Source organism: Amphiura filiformis, chromosome 20 (assembly GCF_039555335.1).
Source record: "Amphiura filiformis chromosome 20, Afil_fr2py, whole genome shotgun sequence".
Taxonomy (NCBI): Eukaryota; Metazoa; Echinodermata; class Ophiuroidea; order Amphilepidida; family Amphiuridae; genus Amphiura; species Amphiura filiformis.
This window is the reverse complement of record NC_092647.1, coordinates 42,068,721-42,083,338: the sequence shown is the minus strand read 5'-3', so window position 1 is coordinate 42,083,338 and position 14,618 is coordinate 42,068,721. Positions and strand designations below refer to the sequence as shown.

The 14,618-nt window shown below is 37.7% G+C and overlaps 1 protein-coding gene across 4 annotated transcripts in view; it reads right to left on the bottom strand.

The window, feature by feature from the left end:
* Nucleotides 1–14,618, bottom strand: part of LOC140143107 (cilia- and flagella-associated protein 337-like) — a 58,665-nt gene that overhangs the window by 29,149 nt on the left and 14,898 nt on the right. For all 4 annotated transcript variants that reach the window (XM_072165158.1, XM_072165157.1, XM_072165160.1 and 1 more), the window contains 2 exons: nucleotides 741–775; nucleotides 461–584 (listed from right to left, as the gene is read on the bottom strand). In XM_072165158.1, coding sequence (XP_072021259.1) covers nucleotides 461–584; nucleotides 741–775 — 159 coding nt within the window. The remainder of the gene's footprint in view (nucleotides 1–460; nucleotides 585–740; nucleotides 776–14,618) is intronic.

The following is a 14,618-nucleotide window of genomic DNA, read 5'->3' as shown; positions in this document are numbered from 1 at the left end:
CACCATAGTTTAGCTACAGTACGGCAAACTTTTCGAGCGCATTGTACCATGAACTTATATCTGTCGCAAAACGGTGCTGGATTCACTATACTTCAAGAAAATCCCCCATCCCCCCATATCATAAAGAAATCTACGCCACTGTTTGTTAGTGCTGCTGCTATTTTTCTTTTTAGACTGCTGACCAGTGGAAGCAAATTTGTCTTCATTTTTTTGTTCATTTCCATTTTTATAACATTGTCATCCACATTATTTCCAAATGTTCTTGAAAAGAGCTGATGTTAGTAATTGTTGCTTGCATATTTGATTGAGAGATAGCAAACAATGGGGAATGCACAGAAAATCAAATGGAATTCTTCTATGTTGCAGAAACAATGGAGAATGTCTCAAATAAATGTAACCAATGTTGCCATCTCACACGTAAGTGCTTGCAGCTTGCCAATAGTTTTAGAAACCACCTTACCTTGATTGATTTCTGAAGATGCAGCTGCGTATCCCAAGTTGATATAGCGCCCTCTTTGCTGATAGCAATATAACGAGATGTGTTCTTCAGATAAGCTACTTTCTGAATAATGTCTTTGTGTGGACTGAAAGACAAAAGTTTAACACTGGTTAATAATTATATCCTGGATTGTTACACTACTTATCAAAAAAAGCTTCACACAAGATGATATTTCATGACTTGAATCAGATCTATAATCAGAACTTTAAGATTTGTTATCTTGTTTCTTGTTATACCTTACCTTGGTAAGACTTTAATGTCCTTCCACTGCGGAACCTGCAATTCAAAGGTAAGAAAAAACATATCAACATATAAAATTAAAACAAGAAATGTCTTTAAAAAGACAACACCATGGATGAAATTCATGTTTCATAATTTTACATTGACAAGTACTTGGAATGCTAGTAATTTTTTGTGTGTAGCACATGCACAACTAACCGGGTTGGAAATGTTACCACGAATACCACCAATGACATACTATAAGCTAAATTGAAAAATACGTGTTAAATAGGTCTACATTTAATTTATACTTAATTTATACTTGTACAAACAAAGGGATCAATGGAAATCACATCCTCCGAGTTTTGCATCAATCCAACAATCTATATTCAGACGACTTTGTTATTACGTTTTATGACATGACTTTGAACATTCTGACAATCCAACAATATATACTTATTCCACCTCGGGCTCAGATGACTAAACGACTGATTACTCAATCCCAGGAGTTCCCTGGCTCAATTCAATCTTTATTTTCTGAATGTGTTGATTATAATTGTTACTACTAACTGCCCAGTTGCTCTACCAAAATGTATAAAACCAAAGCAACTATCTACCCCAATTACTGGTATTTAACCCCCCCCACACTAGTGTCACTCCCAACATCAATTAGTGATGGTTCCCAGCTTGGTTCCTGTCTGGTCTGATAATTGCTCATTATAATTGTTGAATTAGTGGTCACTTGTTGACAGCTTATCAGTAGCCTGGATCAGCAGGGGTGCATGTCAAATGGTTCCTAAAAACCTTATTTGTGAATGGATTTTTATCGTTGACAAAACAAAATGTATGTATAATATATCAATTATTCCATTAACAGCAATTTCATATTTACAAAATAAGTGTTTATTTTCAGATTTCCAATTAACCATTATCAGTATGGTGGAAGTTGGCAGTCGGATGATTTGATCTTTCTTATGACTGGCAGCAATGGTCGAGTTAGAGGACTACTGTTGGTGAAGAAGGAAACGGGAACCCACTTCACTATTTTTCCAAAGACAACCTAAATGATGAAGTCTTCTAAGAGTGGGGCAGTCACCAGCCCGGCAAACCAAGGTGATACCTCTGGCCCCGGAGGGGAAAGGAACGGGCAACAAACGTGTACCTTTGGAAGGTCCTGTAATGACGCTTCACAGGCTGATGAAAGGGCTGGAACAAAGGACAAAATCTTAAACTTAAGGCATAATAATCGTTTTGGCACATGGAATGTGAGAAGTATGACAGATGATAGCAAACTGCACAAAGAGAAATGGGGAGATGTAATATTCCGATCTGTGGATTAGCAGAAGTCAGGTGGACTGGCAAAGGTCATTTCTCTCTTGATGATGGACATACTGTATATTATTCTGGCTCAGATAGACTAAAGAGGAATGGAGTAGGTTTCATTCTATCAAGAGAAACAGCAAAATGTGTCCTCGGCTACAATCCAATCAGTGACAGACTGATAACCATCCGTCTCCAAGCAAGACCTGTCAACATCTCAGTAGTTCAGGCATATGCTCCAACCTCGACAGCAGATGATGAGACAATTGATTCCTTCTTCCATGAACTCCAAGAAACCATCAACAAAATTCCTAATAGAGATATTACCATCATCATGGGGATTTCAATGCCAAAGTTGGAAATGACCTGGTTAACAATGATGCCGTTGGAAAGTTTGGACTGGGCAAAGCTAATGAGAGAGGGAAAGACTAGCTGATTTCTGCAACGAAAATGAGCTGATCGTAACAAATACGCTATGCCAACAGAATCCTAGACGGCTTTACCCCTGGATATCTCCAGATGGGAGGACCAGAAATCAGATAGATTACATCTTAATCAAACGAAGATGGAGGTCGAGTGTAAAGGTAGCAAAAACATACCCAGGAGTTAGGGTTGTAAAATTCCGGAATTTTCGGAGGGAAAATTTCCACCGCAATTTTGGGAATTAACGGAATTAACAGGAATTTTCGGGAATATTGGGAATTTTCAGGAATTTTCGGGAATTTTCATTCAAATCTAAAAATCAAAGTGTAAACAGGGGAGTCACTGTGTAGATTAGGGTATTAGAGTAATTTATAAGAGCATACAATCATAATAAAGAACTTCAAGAATGATCAATAACCATTTTTATCAAAGTAAACAACAAGCATGACCGGATCTTACTGCGTTATGTTTTTGTTCTGTAAAACATCTTACACTAGCTAGTACAATGAGTTTTTGAACAATAACTACAACTCTGAAGGGATACTCATTATCTTAAATCTAATATTACATAAAGACTTGAACCATTATTTTAGTAATAGAATACTTTAGCACTATCAACATTTTTGTTACTAGCTACCAACTAATTGATCTTGAATACTAAATTTAAACTCTCATTCAGTGCGTAGCTCATAAGATGTGAACTACAAAGATCTTGCATGAGATAATGCACAGGAGTTAACATCGCCTGTTCAGTACCAAAATACACATGTACCATGATAAAGGCCTACATACGCATTTTTTTTGCGTTTGGTTGGACTTTTGAAAATTAAAATACAAATAATCACCAATTATTTGTCATAATCACCAATTATGTTTCGATGCCAAAACACAAATTTTACAGCATTCATATTCAACAGGGTTGGTGCGATTTAAATCAAATGTTTTTTTTTAAATCACCAAATGAATTTAAATCAAAGTCTTTCATATTTTACCATTTTTGATGTAAGTTAATTTCTTTCTTAAATTGACTGTTTTACTCCATTCCTAATGCTTCTTCAACTTTTGGATGCAATTAAATACCTCTATGATGTCAGCTCTATTGCTACAAATTCATCATCTTCAAGGTGCAGAATTCAACAGGTTTATTCCCAAATTTTTTCTTTGAAATTGTCATACGGTACGTTAAAACATTTTTTTGTAAATACCTGATAGGATTGTACATGTCTATCATTCCACTGAACTCTTTTGCTGTTAAATTATTTAACAAATGATTTCTGAAAATGATAAGAATATTGTCCATTTTCATAGCAATTTAAAGTTCAATTGATGAAGTCAATTATATGACATGGCAATTTGCATCGTCAATCAAAATGACTACCATATTCTAAAGGCAAAATAAAGAGGAATGTTTGTCTCAGTGACTCAAAGCTATTGAATAAATCCCAACTGCGTACATTTTTGGTTACGAAATAGCAATTGGCTATTATAATGGTATATTGGGAATTCCCAAAATATACAACATTTAAGGATGAAAATATGCAAGATGCTGGACTTAGAACCCGGACTTAGAAAATCCCACGTGAAAAAATCTTTGTAATTTTTTTAATACTGAAAATCTGTGGTAAAAGAACATATAAACAAGGCCTATTCTTCATTGGTAGCACTTATCTGATTGTAAACATCATATATAATGTTGTGAAAAGATTAAATTTGCTTTCAATTTGCTTTCTGAATGATTAGATATTAAAATACAAGTAAAAAACATAATAAAAGCCAATATTGAAAATTCCCAAAATTCCCAATATTCCCGGGCCCTTCAAAATTCCCGAAACTTTCCGGGAAACTTTCCAAAATTCCCGGAAACTTTCCACCCCTTTACAACCCTACCAGGAGCAGATTGTGGCTCAGATCACCAGCTTCTGGTTGCTGAAATTCGATCAAAGCTTAAGTCAGTCAAACAGGACACTCCTCCACGTAGATATGATGTTAATCGTGAATGAACAGTACCGAGTGGAAGTCAGGAACTCTTTTCAGATACTCCTTGAACAGGAAGAAGAGTGGACACCTAATGAATTATGGGAACAAACCAAGAAGGCAATCTCTACAGCAGCACAGAACAACTTGCAAACCAAAGAAAACCCGTTGCCATGGATATCAGAGGAAGTGGGTACAATGGCAGACGAAAGACGACAGGTGAAAGCAAGAGGCATACCAACGGAGAAGGACAAAAGGCAGTATAAAGACCTAAGCAGGAGAATTCAACGCAGAACCAGACAAGATAAACAGGATTTTCTTGAAAGGAAACACAAAGAGGTTGAATCACATTCTTCTACCAACCACTCCAGGGATCTCTTTAGAGCAGTGAAAGAAATCACAGGGAAGAAAACACCAAAGCTGGATGTAATCAAAGATGAAGATGGTGAAATTCTAACTGAGAGTGATCAAATCAAACAGAGGTAGCAACAGCACTGTCACGGGCTGTATGCAAGTAAAGATGGTTTACATTTAGGAGGTGAAACAGAACCAATTGAGGTTGATGAAGATGAACCTGACATACTGAGATCAGAAGTGGTGATGGCAATGAAGAAAATGAGGACAGGTAAAGCACCAGGATATTTTTTTATTTATTCGTTATTTATTCGTTATTTATTCAGGAAATTACATCAATACAAATGTACTGGTCTCCCTGGAAGACCTGATTATAATTCTATATACATGGACATGATAATAACAAGATAGAAATATATATTATACAGAATGAAAGAACCAAACATGATACAAAACAAAATGCAGCATTGTTGAGCTCAAATTATTATACAATTTAACTTACAGACCAATTGCATTTTTGAATTCACCCAAACTCATTGAATTAAAATTGATACGAAGATTGGGAGGAAGCTTGTTCCAAGCAACTGAAGATCTGTAAAGGAAAGTTTTCTTTCCAGAAGAGGTTTTCCATATTGGAACAACCAAGCTGTTTTGAGATTGACCCCTTGTACATTTAGAATGTGTAGAATGAGTGAAGGTAAAATTAGAAGAAAGATACTCAGGAGCAATTTGTGTGAGACATTTAAAAGTTAAAATAAGTAATTGATGCTCCCATCTACAGCTAAGTTTAACCCAGTCCAGGTCCCTCATCATATTGTCGACTGAAGTTCTGATGTCTGCGGAGAGCAAAACACGGGCTAGCCTATTATGCAAAATTTGGAGCTCATTTTTGTGACAGGCACTGAAATTGGACCAAACAGAACTGCAGTAGTCAAAATGAGGAAAGACAAGGGCTTGCGAAAGCATTTTGACAGTTTTCAAAGGAAGGTATTGCTTTACTCTACTTAATAACTCCTATACGCTTAGATATGTTAGAAGATAAATAATTTACATGTTCATTCCATGATAGATGTGAATCAAAGGTAACTCCTAAATATTTAAACTTTTCCACTCTTTCAATTTGTTCATTTCCATAGACAAGAGAAACATTGTTAAACTTGTGAAGAGCTTGTCTTGTTCCAAATAACATCAGTTTAGTTTTCTTTATGTTTAGAGTTAAATTGTTAGCCTGGAACCAATCAGCAATGTTATTCAGGTTAGCATTAAGATCATTTTGCAGAATATTGGGATCAGATGAACTAAGTAAAAGAGTTGTATCATCAGCATACATTACACACTTACAGTTAGAATTTACAGGCTCAGGCAGAGAGTTAACAAATACATTGAATAATAACGGTCCCAAGATTGATCCTTGAGGGACACCGATACCAATTTCCTTAAAATCTGAAAGGGTAGAATTTATATTTACTGCCTGAGATCTACCACTAAGATAGGAGTGAAACCAATTAATTGCATTACCTTTGATACCATATGATTTAAGTTTAGAAATAAGAAGGTCATGGTTCACCGTGTCAAATGCCTTCTTTAAATCTAAGAAAATTGAACCTGTAACTTTACCATTGTTTATGTTATTGAGAATATGATCTGTTACATCTAAAAGAGCAGTGTTAGTACTGTGATTTTTCCTGAAACCTGATTGACATGGATTCAAAATATTGTTACATGTGAGATAATTATACAATTGATCATGTACAGCACGCTCCAAAATCTTTGAAATACAGGGAAGAACTGAAATGGGCCTAAAGTTGCTGACATCACTTTTGTCACCACTCTTGAATATAGGAGTAACCTTTGCTTTCTTCCATTCACTTGGGAAGGTAGATGTGAACATGGATAGGTTACAAATATAAGCAAGGGGGTGACAAATTACTGGTGCAGCTATCTTCAAGAGTTTAATACTGAAGTTATCAATACCTGAAGACTTATTGTTTGCAAAGTTACAAATTTGATCAAAGATGAAATCTGGAGTAATGATATCAAATTGAAAATCTTCATACATGTAATCCCCAGTAGACAAAACAATATTACAATCATCATTATTAAACTTATCAGCCAAGGTATTACCAATAGAAGTAAAATAAGTATTAAACTGATTGGCTGTTTCAGCATCATTACAAGTAAAACCATCCTTAGTTTGAACATTAGTAGCAGAAGACATATTTTTTGGAATTAATTTCCTTATAGTACCCCATAATTTCTTTGAATCATTAATATTATTATTGATAGCATCATTGCAATAGTTCTTCTTCAATGTTTTATTAAGTTTGTTTACATCATTTCTTAATTTTCTAGCCATCGCCCAATCATCAGGATTATTGGATTTATGTGCTTTTGAATAGTAATGATCCCTATCTTTGGAAAGCTTTATATAATCACTTGTAATCCACTCAGGAAGTGATCCCTTTATCCTTTTTTCTTTCACAGGACAATGCAAATTGCAAACTTGGTCAAACATGTCTTGAAAACTTTTATAGGCATTGTCCACATCATTACACATAAGTATCTTATCCCAATTAGTTTTCTTAACTGTGTCAATAAATTTGTGCTCATTGAAGTTCTTAAAACATCTAGATTTTATGATCTTATGCACATATCAAATGCATCCCCGGCCCCTGGGGACCCGGGGATGGTCCGGGACTTGACATCATGTGACCCGGGATTTGACTCAAAATGTATCCCGGGGGGAGCCGGGACTGGTATAAGACGTCGGCCAAAACCCCGGGAAAGTGGGCCGGACTTTACCCGAGCCGGGCCGGGATTATGTCAGAACTTACCCGGGTTTTCCAGTAAAATGGGCCGTGCTTTGCTAGTAAGGATGTCCACATTTATGGGTCAGGATTCCTATCACTTAGTCAGTGCACTTGAGCCGTGGATGTATATTAATAATCCACTTAGTCGCCACATTAATAATGTTATTGTTCATATAAATCCATTCCAAAAACAAAATCTTGGCTGTTGTTTCCAAATGTTGCCATAATAGTTCATGTATCTGCTATTTAGCGGGCTCTAAAGTTAACATGTTTACCCAGACCACACTGGCTTCTTGACATGCACGCTCAAACGAGAGCCTGCTATACGCTTATTTATGCCAAATGTATTGGTTTTTTTTTTTAAAGCTTTAACCACCCGCCAAGAGTAAATTTTTTAATTATTAGGCCTACACTTAAAAACAAAACTGACCGTGATAATAAAATATTACAATATTACCCAAAATGACAGCCTCATGAGCAAACAAAATATTAATAACTATAGTGTGCCAAAAATTTGATAGATGGTCATTTGATTTTAAACAAGATACAAGGTAGGCCTATTTGGATGGGGTATGGGCCTTTACAGAGTAGCCTCATTATAATTATCGAAGTTGCATTTTGGATTGACATAAAAAAAATCATATATAGGCCTATAATATTATGTGCTTAAAATGTTCATGCAAAGATCGAACATTCGCCACTCCCGTGATAATCGTGGACAGATGTAAACAGTGATCTGTTTCTTTCATATCTTTGATGTTTTTATCATATAGACCTACATGTATGCCCTATATCAATACGATATTCCTGGTTTATTCCCGACCCGATTCATGCCTCATAATATATTTAGAACAAGCATGCATGCATATTAAATATAGCACTTGATGGCACGTACACAGGTATCCCCCTCTTGTCCCGTTCCCCTGCCACTGTAAAGCATGACAATTACACGAACTGACTACGGGAAAGTCGGGTGACTGGGATCCGATATTGATACTTAGTATATTAATTCCTTCGACGGTGTGCTCGTCCGAAAAAGGGTCATTAGACATAATAGACGTTAGTCCGAAAGTGGAAACAGTATGCCTATATCTGAGAATTACGCTGCTCTGCACTAGTGACGAGAATCTAGGTAGCCTAATTTCGTTTTTAGATGTTCCGCAACAAGGTGAGTAACTGACGTATTTGCAACAGATGTTGGCCTATATTTGAACCGTTTGAATCCTCCCAGCATGTCCAGAGCTCGGCAGTCCATTTAGTGAAGACATACCTGAATACCGAATTTTGAGCCCGCGATATTAAAACCATATGTAGATCCAGGCCTATATCCGATGCTCAGGGCCGGGAACTTGGGCCGAGGAATACCCGGGTTTGCATCGATATTCGCCCGGGGCCGGGAGTGGCTGAGAGTTGTGCCGGTGGGTCCGGGACTGGCCAGGTGTTTACCCGGGACTTGAACTTTTAAACCCAAAATCCACGGCCCACGACCCGGCCATCCCCGGGTCCGCAGGGGCCGGGGATGCATTTGATATGTGCATTAGGAGGAACGTTTACTTTTTTATTTTTACGAATTAAGTATGTAAGAGAGTGATCAGAAAGTCCTAGGCTGTGAACACCAGATGAATATACCTTATCAGGTTTTGACACAAAAATTAAGTCTAGTTTAGATTTAGTTGTCTCAGTTATCCTAGTATAATCATTGATAAGCTGAAGCATATTACAATGTGAAGAAAGATTATTAATTTTACGTGAGTTAATTTTCTTACTTATGTCTAAATTAAAATCACCTACTACAACAACATCATCATAAAGGGAGGTATTATTTTGAAAGATTGCATCCAACTTGTCCAAGTATTCAGCTTTAGAATCTGGTGGTCTATAAACAGTACCAAGAAGGATAGGCTTGGTATGAGGCAAATTGAGCTCTATCCATAAAGCTTCAACATCATATGAACAATTATGCAAATTGGAATTTTCTTTAAAAATAATACCATCTTTAACATAACATAACATACCACCGTGTTGCATATGGGTTCTGTCAAGCCTACTTATGTTATAACCATCAATTTGTATCTCATTATCACTAATATTATTATCCAACCACGTTTCAGTAAGACATAACACATCAAAATTGTTGTCATTAAGTAAAATTCTTATATGGTCAACTTTGTAGCGAAGACTGTAAGAAAATTAACTCACATAAAATTAATAATCTTTCTTCACATTGTAATATGCTTCAGCTTATCAATGATTATACTAGGATAACTGAGACAACATATGATGATATCCGGCCAGCTGAGTTGATCAAAGAAACCAGAGATGAAGGAGTGGATGTGAATCACAAATTATGCAATCTTCTATGGAAAGACAAGAGCTGGCCGATAGACTGGACCAGATCAATATTCCTACCACTCCCCAAAAAGGGCGACACAAGAGAATGCAAAAACAACAGGACCATCTCTAATCTCCCATGCAAGTAAGATCATGCTGTACATTATGGTTGAGAGGATCAAACAGCACATGTGTTGTGAGATTCCCCCAGAGCAGGCTGGTTTTGTGGAAGGCAGAGGCACAAGAGACCAAATAGCAAACATCAGAAATATTACAGAGAAAGCTATTGAATTCAACCGTCCAGTCTACATGTGCTTCATCGACTATTCAAAAGCATTTGATACTGTTCAACATCAAAAACTGTGGGACACCTTAGTATCAATGGGCTTCCCAAAACATGTGGTAGAACTGCTTAGGACACTCTATGACGATCAGGAATCAATTGTTAGAACAACATGTGGTGACAGTACCTGGTTCAAAATCGAGCAAGGGGTGAGACAAGGATGCATTTTGTCTCCTCATCTGTTTAATGCATATTGCAGAGTATATTATGCGAATGGCCCTTGAGAGTTGCAGCATTGGAATATCTGTCGGAGGCAGAACCATCAACAACTTACGGTATGCGGACGACACTACCCTACTAGCAGACAGTGCTTGTGAACTTGAGGAGCTGATTGAAAGAGTGAGGACGGAGAGTGAAAACTTTGGCCTTTTGTCTAAATGTAAACAAAACTAAGGTGATGGTCATCAACCAACAAGAAGAGAATAACACTATTCATGCAGGAAACCAAGCAATTGAGGTTATCAAACAGTTCAACTTCCTTGGATCCATGATTTCAAACCAAGGCGGATGCTCTACTGAGATCAGACGTCGCATAGCAATGGCAAAAACATCAATGTGCACCATGCACAAGCTATGGAAGGACAGAAGCATCAGCAAGTCAACAAAGATTATTAGACTTGTCTCCTCTTTGATTTTCCCGATCGCAACATATGCGTGTGAAACGTGGGTGATCAATGCGGCAGATCAAAGAAGGATTGAAGCGTTTCATATGTGGTGCTGGAGAAAACTTTCATGCATCCCATGGACTGCCAAAAGAACAAATGAGAGTGTTCGGCATGAAATAGGAGAGAAAGTCTCACTCATCAACTCAGTGAGGAAACAGAAGTTACAGTATTTTGGACATGTTGCCAGGCGAGAAGGAGTCAATCTAGAGAAAGTGATAATGTTCGGAAAAGGGAAGAGAAGCAGAGGAAGACAGAGACTCAGGTGGACAGATGGAATTGTTTCGTAACCAAAATGTCAATTTACAGCTGTTACACCAAAGCACAAGATCGACATGAGTGGAGAAACTTCATCAGAAAGGTCACGAATACTCAGATATGAGTAGATCGACGACGACGACGATTATCAGTATAGCTGGCAGGGTGCCAAATCCAGACCTTGCTAATAGTTATAGTCAGAAACAGGTATTTTGTCCTGTAGTCCCTGGCAACCCAGTCTGCTTGTGGCTCACTCGCAAACATACACGACAGAAAGCGGCAGTGAAGGAGCCTATATGCACGTAAACAACTTCCTTATAACATGTATAATAAAATACGATTTTGAGTATAATAAAGAAAGTCATGCATATGCAAAATGAAGCAATTACCTATTGCTAACTTGGTAAAATGCATACTCGTAGCCCAATCTTGTACATCATAGCACCCAGTTTTGGTTTGTGGTTTCAAATGTTGCAATTAAACATTAGTTCTTTCAAATATGAAACGCTAAAACCCAAATCTAGAACAAAAAATCACATATTTAGAAAGATATAGCAAACTTTCCATGATAGAGATTGGACCCAAGACAAAATACACCCAAATTAAGTGTCAATTCAGAATTATCCCACCATGGTGGAAAGATAAATGGCCTAATTAACTGAACTAATAAGACCAAATTTTAAATGGTGATGCTTCCCTCTACCCCTGCTGATACATGCAAGGCTACTGGCTAATGAACTCTTCAACAGCTTATTGGAAAAACGGTCTCAATAAGTGAAGCTTGCATATTTATGTGTATCAAATTCACATCTTGATAATACAAGTTTCAGAAATATGTAACACAAAGTAATAAAATCATTTTCAAATATCTGTATTGGAATTGGGGGGGGGTTGATCTCGGATCAGTTTTAAAATACTTGTGGAAATCATTGTAGTGACATTGTGTGAGTGGAAAAATGGCCTTTATTTCGTTCAATTTGGGTATTTTACCCCCTGGACATGGCTTCTGAAGTTTTTCTTATTTTGCCCATTTTAGTGCATTGTAATACATGGTCTTAAAAATGTTGATAAATGATAATAGCTTATGGGTTCAAAACTCAACTGTCGGTTGACCTGCAGTTATGGTGGTTAAATCAAGTATTATATTGTTTAGAACAATAGAAACTGGTTCTAACTGTGTAGAACCGGGCGGAACTGTGAGCAACAAGCGGATGAGTCATGTGATTTAACTTGTGATTTTTGTTTTCGTGAGATTGTTTTATTCATACTTCTCAGATTAAATCAAGATGAGTGTTAGGCCGAAAGGACTGAGGTCTGCCTCAAGTCATCAGGTGGGGAAGTTCACCTTGACCTCTAGAGAGACTTTCAGCTTTGGTCTCCTCTCTAGTAAAAAGGAAGTCATAGAAATGATGATCTACTGCTTGATACCAAAAGGTAATGGTTCAAGCAGCTTATTAAGGGAGATGCTTCCAAGATAGTTGCAGCTGAACTATGTGATCATTGGATTTGGTGTAATGTATATCCCAAGAACTCAGTTCAAGTAGAAAAGGATGTGTTGGCTCTCTATGAAGTGTTCAAGAACATCAAGAGTACATGTGTGCAGAGGTAACCTGAGAAGTGGAAAATTGAGAAGTTACAGCCCTACATTAAAAGGTTGGAAAGAGGTTTTGACATAGGATCTAAAGAATACATCAAGGGAATACATCAAGAAGCAGGACTATGGCGTGAAAATGACTCAAGAGGATTATGACTTCTACAAAGATCAGGTATGGGAAGGCACAAGAAGAATGTTTTGTGAGGGATTTGTGGATAGCAAATTGAAGGCCACTGCAGATAGGAGAAGGAAAGATATGAGAGTATGTTGACGAGAAAAGAGAAAGAGGAAGTTGCAAAACAAATGATTACAGCACAGTATCTGAGGAAGTGCTAAATGATGCTTTGCCAAAAATGCCAAAAGACTGGAACACATCAGACAGTAGATATCTGGTTAGGTCAGAATACTTTAGAACTGTTGACCTACTGATCTCCAAGTACCACATGAGCTATGCACAGGCAGTAGGAGCAGCCACTACTATATGGGGAACAACATGTTTGGATTACCCTGGAAATCCTTTGGTTAAGAAGATGTGATAACTATGGACACCGTACCGCACAAGGCCAGGAATATCAAAGTAGGCAAAGCACTTGAAGCACTTACTCTAAGTCAGATTGTGGAGAAAATTCTCGCCTCAGAATCAAAAGCATCAGTGACGTACCATAATGATGGATCACGATCAAAAGGGGCTGACTCCTACTCAGTACAAGGTGTCACAATAGGCCAACAATATTTCCCATTTCCTACCTTGGCAATATCAGCAGAGACAAGAGCAAATCTTGCTGCACTGAAGTTGACTATTCTTGAACTTCTTGCTCTCTGTGGTAATGTCAGCCATTACCTTCTGTGGACCAAGATTGATTTTATTATGACAGATTCCACAAGTCACAACCTGAATGTGGAAGGCATTGTGGCAAATGAGCTCAAGAGTGAACACATTCCTAGTCACCTCCTGTGTCAGGTTCATTCATCACTTATGTTCAGTCGTGAATTGGTGAAAGTCTGGAAGGAAGTAGACATACAATGCTATCGGCACAAAGAAGATTATATGCAGGATTCTCAGTCTCTATTGGCTATGAGCAGGTCTCAGTTACTGAGCAATGGATTGACTGCCTTCTGCGTTTAGTCAGCTATGATTTCGATCACAAGGCTTGGAATCATGCAGACAAGTTTGATATCTTTATTCATCCAATCATCAATCCAGCCAAAAGACTTCAGAAGGGCGATTCAATTCTCTTGTCTATAGCTGTGCAGTCACTATTTTCCTAGACAACCATGTCACTGCATTCCTGGACAAATTTCAGCACATAACAAACTGTTTCCAGGAATTGGAGTATGTCAGGGTCCTCACAGCTGTGGGAGTAATACTTGGTACTCATCTCATAGAGCCCTTCATCTCCCTCACCATCTCCAGCAAAACTACATGAAGTGACCTTCCATCACAGCCTTCCCTACTCTGATCTTACATCAGTCAAGATTGAGCTTCTCCTGGATCTCAGTAAACCTGCCCTTCATTTCATTTCAGAGGAGAGATTCAGGTCATGTCTCTACACTGCTGAACTTCTAGAGCCTACAGTTCAGATGATAGAGATGTATAGGAGTGAAATTGTCACTGTTCTCAAGATTATCTGGCCAAAGCTAGCTGCAGCATGGTCAGGACAAAAAGGGGAGCACTTTGAATTTGGGAAAGATAGTGGAGAATAATCTAAGATGAAGGTGGGACAAATGGATCAAGAGAAGCTAAAGAGAGCCCGCATCAATAATCTGGAACCAGAGAGATGTGTTGGGAGCATCAACTAAGAACTAGAAAATAACAGGTGCAAAGCAGTTG